The sequence below is a fragment of the Cibotium barometz genome, chromosome 44, assembly GCF_041138505.1.
Source record: "Cibotium barometz isolate CiBa-2024 chromosome 44, ASM4113850v1, whole genome shotgun sequence".
NCBI classification, from domain to species: Eukaryota; Viridiplantae; Streptophyta; class Polypodiopsida; order Cyatheales; family Cibotiaceae; genus Cibotium; species Cibotium barometz.
The window spans coordinates 31,987,087-31,999,532 of NC_141089.1; the positions used below are offsets into that span (position 1 = coordinate 31,987,087).

Below are 12,446 nucleotides of genomic sequence, written 5' to 3' on the forward strand. Positions count from 1 at the left end.
GCTGTGGATGGTCCACCATGCGGGCACCCTCAGTGGCCACAGGTATAGTGCACTTGTATCAAACATGCCAGCACATGGAACCTAATTCAAATACTGTATAGAATTGCAATCATGCCCAAAAGTCCTTTGCATGTGTTATTTTCAAGTACACCCCACACTTGGGTGCCATATGGACATACAAACCCTAATCATGTCCTGGTTTTGGGTTAGTGATGAGAAATGTGCACCTTTGTGAGCCCTAGTCCAGGGACAGGGACGGGACAGGGACATGTCAAGCCAATCGCCAACAGGGTAGGCTTGGTAAGTCCCGTGCATGAACCCCCCACATTTTTGTAACTCACTTGGAGTTGAAGATGTACTGATATCTCATAGCTTATCCAGAAACAACATCAATCTAGATCGGTCAAGAGGCAAGATTCCCAAATCAGACAGCCATGCAGCCCAGGACAGCATAGAACACTGCTAGACAGATTGGGCAGGCCAGGAAGGTGGCTGGACAAACTGGGCAGGTCATCAGGTTGTATTGAAGCCCACAGAAGGGCAGATAGCCCTATAAAAGTCTCTTCCTCTCATTCCTGCCATCGGATTTCAGATAGGTCAGCATCGCATCACATCGCAGAGGCATTCAATTAGTATCAATGACCAAGACAACGGCACTCCACTCCAGCAGAGGACAAAGGCAAGCGTTCTTCTACAGACCAGTGCCAAACAAAGTATTCAGGGAATTCACCTAGTACGTAGTTGTTCCAACAAGGGACCATTCAAAGCATCCAGAAAGGCCTATTCAACAGTCTGGCCACAATTCATCATGGCAAGGAAGGAGATATCCTAAGGTCAAGGACAAGGATCTATGCTGTACTTATCTCAACTTCATAATAAAGCAAAAACGCCAAAATGTCGGGGCCCTGACTGGGTTTTGGGACCCAATTGGGAGTCTCGTGTAACTCTCTCTCCTATCTCTCTCTCAAGTTAATGCACCACAGTGATTGCACTCAGGAATCTAGGTAGAAGGCTTCCGGTTGTGATACTTACCTGAAAGACTATGGTCGAGTACAAGTTTCCTCACATGTGCCGCTTTCTTTAAGCCACTTTTGATGAGCTCTTTTCGATTTAATGTTACCCGGTCATCCCTTTTCAACACCTATGAGAATCAATATAGGAGCCACAAAATCAATGCCTTAATCCTTTTTCTCAAAGATTGCAAGAAGTAAAAGCATATTTCTCCTATTTAACACCTTATTCTATGTTTTCTTTCAAATCAATGGGCAGAAGTGTGCCTACGTGAAGGCAAAGCAGTCTCTTAATATCTCCTAAAGTAAACGCAAAGAGCAAGGTGTTCACTCTATGGCAGTATGCTTCCACGAGTTGCTACTTGACTAGGGAGATGTGAGGCTACACTACCCTCCACTACGCACTCACACAACTCTGACAAGACAGTATGCTTATCGTGCACCCAAGACTAGATAGTGACATGAGAAAGAGAATCAACGAGGCAACTCAAGATGGTACACAACACGAGAGCGAAACACTAACACTTTGATTCATTAAAGTCTCTCCTTTGCAATATCAGAGTTACATGTTTATAGAGAGTGGTCGTCCCACAGTAGGTGCACCGTTCGGCAATGAGTAAGGTATGATTATTGCATGGTTGCCGCTAATTGCCAATCTGTTGCTGGAATGCATTGTTGATCCTACTAAAAGTGCCAGAAGTAGGTAGCCGATGAAGAGGGCTGCAAGTGCATGCCGGATGCGCTTGACCTGTCAACTGCTGTCACAGCTGAACACCTCTTAGCCTAACACTTGTCAGCTGAATCACTAAACACTTTTCAGCTGAACACTTGTCAGAAAATTTGAACACCTGGCTGGTAGTTGAAGACCTACCACAACACTTGCCAGCTAGACACCTGTCCGCTGTCAGCTAGACACTTGTCAGTTGAACACTTGCCAGTTGGACGCTGTAAGATGAACACCTCGCAGACATCGGTCCTTCTCGATAGAATCATCGCAAAGCAAATCGACAAAACCCAAGGTGACTTCTCATTCTCCCTATTGTGGGCAAGGAGGGATTCAAAACCCTGACACCGTGGTTCATAGCCATGTGCTCTAATCCCCTGAGCTACAAGCCCTGTCTCCACTGGATCTATTCCAAGAACCCCTTCGCCAAAGCAGTCTTTCCTCTCCTTACCCATTCCGGGTCAGAAAGAGACACTCTGGCGGGCTACGAACCCCAATTTTCTTGAGCCCACCTCACTCATGTGTGGAGCCATACATAAAGTCGATGTGGTAGAGCTAACTTGAGCCCATCTCTTCTCGGTCATTAGAAATCGACACTAGGTGCATATGGTAGGGTCTGAAAAAAAAGTCTCCCTGCTGAGTGACTTGGATGGCAATCTCTCTTTCCCTGCTTGGTGGCTTGGATGGCAATCTCTCTTTCCCTGCTTGGTGGCTTGGAAAGAGGTGCTTCATTCCCTATTTAGTGACTTGCTTGGAAGAAACAGTGTGCTACCGGTTTGACTAGAAACCGATTCCACGGTATCCTAGTTTGACAGAGCCCTGTTTCTGGTTTAATCAGAGTTAGCTAGTGAGAGAGCTAGCTACCTAGTTTGACTAGGACAGACTGGTCGGACCAGCCTCTCTCTCTCTCTCTTCCAGTTTGATTGGAGTTGATGAGGACCTCGGTAATTCAAGATCCAGGCTCATTCCTGAAAATGAGGATAACCTTGCTTCTTTATGAAGTGAGGGGGGACTTCTCAATTGAGATCAATTGTTTAGACGAGGATAACCTTGCATCTTTATGAAGTGAGGGGGGGCTTCTCAGCTGAGGTCGACTCTTTAGAAGAGGGAGGAGATGTCACCATTGAAAGAAAGAGAAAACACAGGTTGTAGGCAAAAGCACAAACTGTAGAAGGTTGTAGACAGTTGATTATTGCTGAAAATGAGCACGAGGGAAGCCCATAGGTGCTTACAAGCATAAGAGATTGTTGCAACAGCCAATCACCTCTAGCAAATATGCAAGAATGAGATGGGAAATGATGAGAAGGGTGTAACCACTTATATGCGTCCCATATGAGCCAATCGGCCACCTGTAGTAGCAGGCCGATAGTAGTCGTGAGGCATAAATATGTCATAAATAGCCTAAAAAAGACTCATAAAAATGGTAGAAAAATCTTACTAGTTATGCAATGCAAGGGCTCACAGAAATGACCAATACAAGCATGCTAAGGTACATGTAGACCATCTGGAGATGATATATTTTCCAACACCTCCTCTTCAGCGCTAGAGGAGCAGTCCAATACCAACACGTTGAAGGAACACCTCCAAAGTAGCTCTCAAAAGTGGTTTGGTGAAGAGATCAGCAGCCACATTGTCCTTGGTAGAACAGTAGACTAGCCGAAGAAGTCCCAACTCGATCTAGTCGCATACAAAATGATAATGCACCTCAATATGCTTGGATCATCCCCATATCACAGGATTCTGAGCTAGAGAAATAGCACTCTCAGAATCCAAGAAGATGGTAACCGGGGAAGTGTCGGCACAGCACAAATGCTCCAGAATCTGATGAATCCAAAGTGCCTCAGTGGAGGAGAGAAGGTAGGATTTGTACTCAGCCTCAGTGGAAGAAGTAGCAACAGTCCTCTGCTTTAGACTTACAAGAAACCAATCTTGTACCAAGCATGAAGCAATATCCAAATGTAGGTAGACCTCCAAGTATCAATGCAGCCTGCCCAATCAGAATCTATGAAGCCAACCAAATCAGCACCACTGGAATAGGTGATGCCATAATCTAAAGTACCTCGAAGATAACAAAGAATTCTCAAGGCTGCTTGCCAATGAGACCTTCGAGCGGCTGATGAGAACTGGCTGGGAACACTCATCGCATAGGAGATATCTGGATGGGTGTTGGCAAGATAAAGAATGAGCCAACAATCTACCGGTACTCTGTGGAATCCACCAAGGGTGTATCATCCTCCTTGGATAACTTGGCATTGGAATCCATGGGACAAGAGAGAGGTGTACAGTCTGACAACCCATAAAGTGAGAGCAGCTTCTTCACATACTTCTGTTGAGAAATGAAGATACAGTCATCTTTTTGCCAAACCTCCAGCCCTAGAAAATAATGAAGAAGACCAAGATCAGTCATCTCAAATGTCTCTAAGAAAGCTTGGACTGAACCTATGTGACCAACTCAGTATCTAAGCCAGAAAGGATGAGGTCATCAACATACAAAACAATGACACAAATATCCCCATCAGAAAGAAGCACATAGAGATTGTTGTCTGCATATGCCCTCTCAAAGCCAAGAGATAACAAGAAGGCATCAATCTTCGGATACCAGGCACAGGGTGCTTGTTTGAGACCATAAAGAGCCTTCTTTAGAAGATACACATGGGTGTCCTGTCCCTGAATCACAAAACCAGGAGGCTGCTCAATATAAACTTCCTCCTCTAAATCTCCGTTCAGAAAAGCGGATTTGACATCCATCTGGAACACGGGCCATCTAAAACGTGCAGCCAGAGCCAAAACAATCTTGATGGTGGTATAACTGGCTATAGGAGCAAATGTCTCATCAAAGTCTTCCCTGCCTTCTGAGCATATCCTCCAACGATAAGGCGGGCTTTGTATTTGTCCAAAGTACCATCTGCATGAAACTTGAATTTGAAAATCCATTTCACACTAATCACACAATGATGCAAAGGCCGTGGCACCAAAGACCAAGTGTGATTCCTCTCAATAGAGGACATCTCTACTTGCATGGCTTCCCGCTGCAGCTGTGAAAGAGCCTCCTCTGGACACTCGGGCTCATAGATCTCCTGGAGAGAACTCATGAGAGCATAATTCACTGTGTGATGAGATGTGGAAGCCCGAGATGAACGGTGAGGTCTAGGGATGGTGGTAGAGATCTGGTTATGGAGTTGTGCATCAGTGAGACCAAAATCTTTAAAGAGTTGCTGAACCCACCGAGGTAGGCTAGCCTTCCTCTCAAACCGTGAAGAAGAAGCTCCAGCTGAAGTAGAGAACTCATCCGATGCTGTTGGGAGAGGTGATGAAGTAAGCACTGGTGGGGGTAATCCCGGAGTCAAAGTAGGACTCGTAGAGTGACTGGAAGCTACAGAAGTTGGTGCAACAGGAACAGGTGGCTGTAAAGTAGCAATTGGCACCAGAGTTACAATAGGAGGAGGAGGAGGAGGAGGAGCTGGACGTGGAAGAGGTATAAGATCACTAGCATCTGCCAGGAATGGATCATCCAGAAAGTCGGGAGATGCATCAGGTGGAGGGGAGTCGATACCAAACAAGCTCTCATCAAACCGAGCACCACAGGAAATGATCATGTCATCAACCTCCAGATCCCAGAAGCGGTACCCTTCTTTTTTCAGAAAGGAGACTTCTATTAAGTATGAAAAATTTTACAAAATGGATATTTCACACCAAGCAAGGTGGAGATCTCAACCGATCAGGAGCCCTGTGCTGCCAATAGGGTCCCGAATGAGAGGATGTGAAAAAGATACCAATGTCCCACTCTCTCATAAACTAGGTGCGCTTCCTCTCTGCAGATCCCTGGATTCTGGCCCAGGTAGCCATAATGGTGTGAATAATATCACTCCAAATCCTGTAAACACACTGAGAAACAAGAACGGGAGTACCCTCAATGGCCTCAGTGCATCTAGCCTTCTAGATATCCCAGGCTGAGATGCTAGCAATAATCTCCCAAGAACTGTCTAACCTCTGTGCCAGAGGGACAAAGTGTTAAAGTGGCAAATCTTGAAGACAACACTGCCGAGCAACTCCTTGTCTAACCATAATGGCCAAGCTCCTGTCAGTCCCCTCGAACCTTAGCTGAGGCCCAGATTGTGTCAACCAAATGATAGAACCAAAAGAAATGATAGCATCCCTCTTAATCCTACCAAAGAGGTGTGCAATCGCAGACCAAACCCTCTGTGCTTCCCTGCATTCCCATAAACAATGGTAAACTGACTCCGAAACTCCTGCACATCTAGGGCATGCTGGGCAAGTGCCAGTAACAGACCTCCACTGATTGGTGGCCAGACCACCATGAAGAGAAACCCAGATAAAGAAGGAAATCTGTGGCTTCCTATAAGAGTGCCACAATCTCCGCCAAAATGCCCTTTGAATGTCAATCGAAATGCCGTAAGACTCCCAATGGGGTCTAAGAGTAGGGACACTCTGAATGTGTCCCAAGATAAGATGTCTGCCATTCCGCACCGTATAACTGAAAAAAGGCATGCTTTTCAAAGGATTACAAGCATCCTTCCACTCCCACTCACCGGGGTCCCAAGGCAAATGTCTGATAGGGCAGCCACCATACAACCAAAGGCTAACACTCTCTGTGATCATCCCGCGGGGGGGGGGGGGGGGGGGGGGGGTTACAAAGACGTGCTTCCCTAACCTGCCAACAACTCTGACTGGACAAATTTGGGGCCCTCAATAAGGTCCTGCACATCACATCTCTCCTCTACAGAAAAAAAGACTGGTACATCATCCTCCCTAGGCAAGGAGATACCCATAACCTGAAGAGGAACATGTCCCAGAGAAAACCCCAAACCAAGAATGATGACGACCTTCCAAAAAAAATGTTGGGAATGGCTGCATCAATCTGTGCAATCCTCTGGCTAGAACCTCTCAAATGCTGCGTGATATCCAATCTCTGCACCTCGGTAAGGCTCTGAACCCTCTTCCAAGCCAGCACTGTGGGGCATAGGGTCTCCCAACCAGCCAAAGAATATGCATAGCTACCCCAAGAGGCCTACCATGCACATCTAAGATCAAATCATTCCACAGAATGTGCTCCCGGTTAGCTTCCTCTACTGAACGCGGGGGAATGTGTACCAAAAAACTCCTCAGTCAGTCCCAGGCTCGTAGGAGGGACCTAACCAGGAGGGACCAAGGGGAGCGGTGAACTACATCTGAAAAAATAAAGTGAGAGCTAAGAGTCCAGTCACCTCCGCGAACAAGGACACAATTCGTGATCTGCTGCATGAGAAAGTCCTTCCACGGCTTAGTGCCTAGAAGAAAGCCCCTAACAACAAGCTTACAAAGCAAAGCCTTACATTGCACCTCGGGGTCAATGATATTCAATCCCCCTTCCTACTTAGGCCTAATAATGGTTTCCCAAGCAACTCTGGCCCTGGTGTGAGCATTTCCATCAAGCCCTGACCAAAGAAAGTTCCGAATAAGGCGACGAAGCTCGCCAATGCAGCCCTTATGAAAAATCCAACACGAAGCAATAAACCAAGACGTGGCTAGCAAAACTTGGATAACCACCAAAGCTCTAGAGGCCAAGTCGAGCTTCCTCCTACTCCAGTGATGAAGTTTGCTTTTAATGCTTAAGAGCACTGGAGCAAACTGTTGTGCAAGGGAGATGTCAACGCCCACCTGACAACCAAGGCATCTGGCAGAACATCCTCTCTCAATCCAAGTAAAACCAACATCTGTACCCCAATCTACAAGAGGAGAATCACTGATCCAAAAACCAACTAATAGTGCCCTCCAAAAAATCCCAATCCACTCTGTCATAAGCATTTTCAAAATCAAGCAAAAGAATGGCAAGAGGCTGTTGACTAGACTTTGCTCACTCGACAGCTTCCCACAAAGAAAAGATGTTATCAAATATACTCCTTCCTTGGAGGAACCCATTCTATCATGGATAGTCCTTTGGAGAATCGGCTGCAACCTTATACTCAAGGCTTTAGCTAAGATCTTATATGCCGATCCTAGGAGAGTGATGGGCCTCCATTGTTTAATGTCAGTCTTGTCCCCACTCTTGGGGATAAGGTGAATCAGCCCCTCCCTGAGGTAAGGCAGCATCATACCCCACAGCCACATTTCCTGAAGGACAATAATGATAACAACTCCAATATGATCCCAAAAAATAATAAAGAAAGCGGGAGAAAGACCATCATCCCCTGGGCATGAACCACTAGAAAGAGCATGTAGAGCGTGAAGGAAATCATCCTTCAAGAAAGGGGCATCCAGGGAAGAACACATAGCATCTGTAATGATGCTTGGGCATGCACTCCCAGACATTCTGCCGTGCCACATCTCTCGGAGGAGAGGGCACCTCTGCAGTCAACAAAGACCAATAAAAATCTGAAGCAATACCCCTTACCTTGTCAGGCTCAATCTCAACCTCACCCTGTGAATCCTGCAAATTCCTCACAGAATCCCTGCTATGGGAAGGCATGTGCGCTGAAAAAAAACTTTTTGTTGCATCTGCCACCCATCTGAGTCCAAAAAGCCTCGTTCGCATGAAACGCGAACTCGGCCCTCCTATCCATGGCCAACTGCAGCTCTGCTCTAACTGTGGTCAAGAGGTCTGTAATCCAAGGTGCATGTGGATGCTTTTCATGTTCCCTCTTAAGAGCAGCAATCCTATGCCTAATAGCTCTCAACGACCAATTATCCACATAAAATCTCTCCAATCGTGCAAAGCTGCTCTCAACCCCGCTCCTGTGGTTATGCCAAGAAAAAGATAAGGAATTTGGCCTTCTCTGGAAGTCATCCTCAGTCCAGCAATCCTTGCCAAAGAAAGAGAGTGTGAACCTCTCCCATGAGGCTCGCTCCAAAGGGTGTAAACCCCCTTCGCGTCCACCCTTCTTGTCAGAAGGTTGCTCAACCATATTGAAGTCTCCTCCCACTATCCAATGATCAACCTAGGGAATGACATTTGTAATGGTGTCCCAAAAGGCCACCCTTTCACCTCTCACGTTAGGTGCATAAATATTCAAGATTCCCAATTTCTGACCCTCGTGCATGATCAAGATCCACTGCGCTCTAGCAGGGATGATAACATCGTGCCCAATAACATGAGGCATAACAGATGCTGCCACTGAAATGCAAACACCCCCTCTAGTCCCAACAGCTGAGGACCAAAAGGTGTGGCCAAAAAGCATCTTACAAGTTTTGCCACACTGAGATCTATCCAATTTGTGTTCCTGCAACAAAAGTATATCCATAGACCCTCTTGTAACAGCAGGGTGAAGCTGGTCCTTCAGAAGGCGCTTCCTACCACGGGTGGGAAGCCCTCCAAGGCCCTGAACATTCCATGAGACGATTCTCATGGAAGAGAAGAGGGTTTGAACCCCGATCTAAGAAGACGATGGGAAGCCTGAGGACGCCTCTCATAATGCTGGAGGACGGGATAATCCACGGGGCAAAGTCCACTTACATGCCCTTGTCCGGGGCCCTACACAGTACCTGCATATGTACGAGAAACCTGTTCGCCTTGCGGGGCATCAAGGGCAATGGCATCATGCTGAAAATTCTGCAATACATGATCCCCAATGCGCTGAGCATCCTGCATATCGCCCCCTCCAAGTAGAGAGGACTCAACAAAATCATCCTGATCTGATATATCATCTCCCTGCAAAGAAGCATGAGCTGATACATCCCTCTGCCCAAAAACACCATCTATCTGAGGTGCAAGATCCGAGGTCTTCCCATCAATCGCACTAGGGGGGCGGGCGTGAGAGAGAGCTCGCCACACCTAGCGGACTGTAGGACAGGAAGCATCCAAGGGAGGTGGTGCCTGAGAAGCACGCTTGCGAGGCCTCCTGCGACCCCGAGCCCGCGGGCAATCTCAAGCAAAGTGACCTGTTGGTGACAAACCTGGCACTGATCGCGTTTACCTGCAATCTCCATACGTTGCTTCAAAAGACCACTAGGGCCCGGAAGCAAAACATAGTCGTCAAAAAGCTCACAGTCACGGGCAAGAACCATGACCCTGGGGACAACATCCGCCGAGGCAGTAACCACTTGGGTAGAAGATGTCGGCAAAGCGTGGATTGTAGAACCAGCCCAAAGGCGGATCCGAATCCTGATGGCCTCTAGCATAGGCCAATATGCGCGAGGAAGACCTGGGAATCTGAGAGTAATTGGGAAACGGTTCCGGTCTTCCTCAACAGGGTCAAAATAGTTGGAGTAGGGAAGAAAAAAACCTTCCTCGGGCCCAACGGCAAAGGGCTGCCCTTCAAAAACTCTGAGGCTGCGTCCTCAGAATCAAAATCCACTTGGAAAAAACCTCTTCCAAGCAACCTGACATCTCGAAAGTGTGGAGCGAGATCGGAACGTAGAGCCGCCAGGACCCAATCCCGAGCCTGGAGACGGGAAGGGTGAGATCCAAAGATTCTGGCAATGAGGGTCGTTTTGGAGTCTTTCTCGATTTCGGTGAAGAGGCCCACGAGCTCGTCTTCGGAAAAAACAATGGTTCGCTCGGCCGAGGGAGAATGATTAGCAATGATGCTAATCGAAAAAGAAGGCCGACTTGAACCCGGATGAGGAGCAATCCGAACCAAGAAGCGGTACCCTTTGGATCTCAGACTGTAGCCTATGAAGATCATCCTCTTTGACTTCGTTGCGAGTGTGGTCCTCTTCTAATCTGGGACATGCACATAAGCAACACAACCGAAAACATGTAGGTGAGAAGCAGAAGGATTGTGTCCTGTAAAAGCCTCCTCCGCAATCATCCCCCAACCGCTTTTGTGAGAGAGCGGTTAATGAGATAAATTGAGGTAGCCACAGCTTCACCCTAGAAAGGAGGAGGGAGACTGTTACGTGCACGCCCGTGCCATGGCTAATCCTATGCAAGAACTGTCTTAATCCCTGACTAATCAGTAGTTCAGTCATTCATCACTGTAGTAGCATTATCATCAGTAGAATGAGCATCCGCATCAGTAGTATTACCATCATCAGTAGTAGCACTATCATCTTCAGCAGCATCAACAGCATATGCATCATCACCCATCTCATGGGAGTGCACAAGGTCCTGTCGCCTAGCAGCAAACAGCCTGTCAGCTAGCTGCAGGGGCCTTGTGCAGCAATCGGCCATGGGCTACAGGAAGGGCAGCATGGTTTGGGCAGCATACCATAAAGCGCAGCAGATAAAAGCATTAAATGCTTAGTTAATGTCCAAGCAGCACACCGACAGAGATTCAACAGGCCAACTGGTATCATACCCACATATAAAAGTACATGACATTTTCAGCATAAGACATTCGGTTATTCAGTCTTTCAGTCATCATTAATCCATAGAGTTAGTAAAGTATCATGTAGAAGGGCTATGGGTCAAACCCTTATCGGCTGACTACAAGCCTCAACCATGTACAAGCATAAGCCACCTTTTTGTACCATATGAATAGAGAAAACCTGACACCTCTCCTCTCTATCTTAATCATATGATAATTAGCATTAATGTTCTTAAGTATGCTTAGGGCTGTGGATCAATACAGCAAGGCGTCCGCGCATGCAACAGAGACTTGCATGATGCAACAAAGCACGAGCCATCTCCTTTATGGTCCGGTGCTTCCGTTCCACAACTCCATTCTGCTGAGGAGTGTAAGGAACTGTTGTCTGTCAGTGAATGCCCTTCGACACAAGGAAGTCATCAAACGGTACAAACTCACCACCATTATCACTCCGGAGAAATGAAACTCTACCCCCAGACTAATTTTCCACCATCGTGATCCAAGACCTGAAACTAGCAAAACCATTTGACTTGCAAGCCATAAAACATACCCAGACTTTGCGAGTGAAATCATCCACGAGAAGAAGAAAATATCGAGCCCCTCCACGAGACTCAACCTCCATAGGTCCAGCAAGATCTGCATGTATAAGCTCCAGTCTTCGGGTTGCTCGATGAGTGGCCACCTCTAGAAATGCATCTCGATGATGCTTGCCCATCACACAGGATGAGAAAATGTGTAAAAGAGACCTGAGCTGACGTAGTCTGCTAACAACCTACTAAGAATGGAACTTCTGTAAGGCAACAATGGGTACATGACCAAAGTGAGAATGCCACAGAGAAGTATCTGCCTTAAAAACCAAAGCCATCAAGGGGGAGAAAAGCTGTTGAATATGGGATTCAGTGTGAGGGATCTGGAAGTAAAGTTGGTGATCTTGTAGAGACCCCCATCATGGACTCCATTGGCAACAATCGAGAGAGTCTTCCTGTCGATCAATTCACACAATGACCTCATCATCAAAGTACACACCAAGTGCCTTCTGAGAAGCTTTGTATACTAAAAACAGATTTTTGGAAATCCATGGTACATATAAAACATCATATAAAGGTGGCAAAGGAATCCAAAGAAACATTACCAACATCGGTGACAGGAAGCGAGGAGTTGTCACCGATGCGAACTAAGAAGAGAGAATCTGGTAGTCCTCCAGGATATAGGCTTGATTGGTCATGTGGGCAGAAGCACCACTATCACCAACCCATTGCACCGCTTCAGGTGTGTCACTGACCTCTTTTGGAGAAGTCATCTCTGTGATCACGAGGAGTGAATCCTATGAAGAAGTGGATGAATCTATGACTGTCATGTATGCTACTTTGGCAAATCCCTCCTCTGAAACTTTGTCCGTGCCCTTGTCTTTGGTGTTGTCCTTATCAGATGCTTTGGAAGTATCCTGGTCTTTATACTTGGCTTTGG

The 12,446-nt window shown here is 46.9% G+C and overlaps 1 protein-coding gene across 1 annotated transcript in view; it reads right to left on the bottom strand.

The window, feature by feature from the left end:
• LOC147613213 (peroxisomal acyl-coenzyme A oxidase 1-like) overlaps positions 1–12,446 on the bottom strand; it is a 103,808-nt gene that overhangs the window by 80,743 nt on the left and 10,619 nt on the right. The window contains exon 2 of the mRNA XM_086782479.1: positions 1,033–1,141. Coding sequence (XP_086638605.1) covers positions 1,033–1,141 — 109 coding nt within the window. The remainder of the gene's footprint in view (positions 1–1,032; positions 1,142–12,446) is intronic.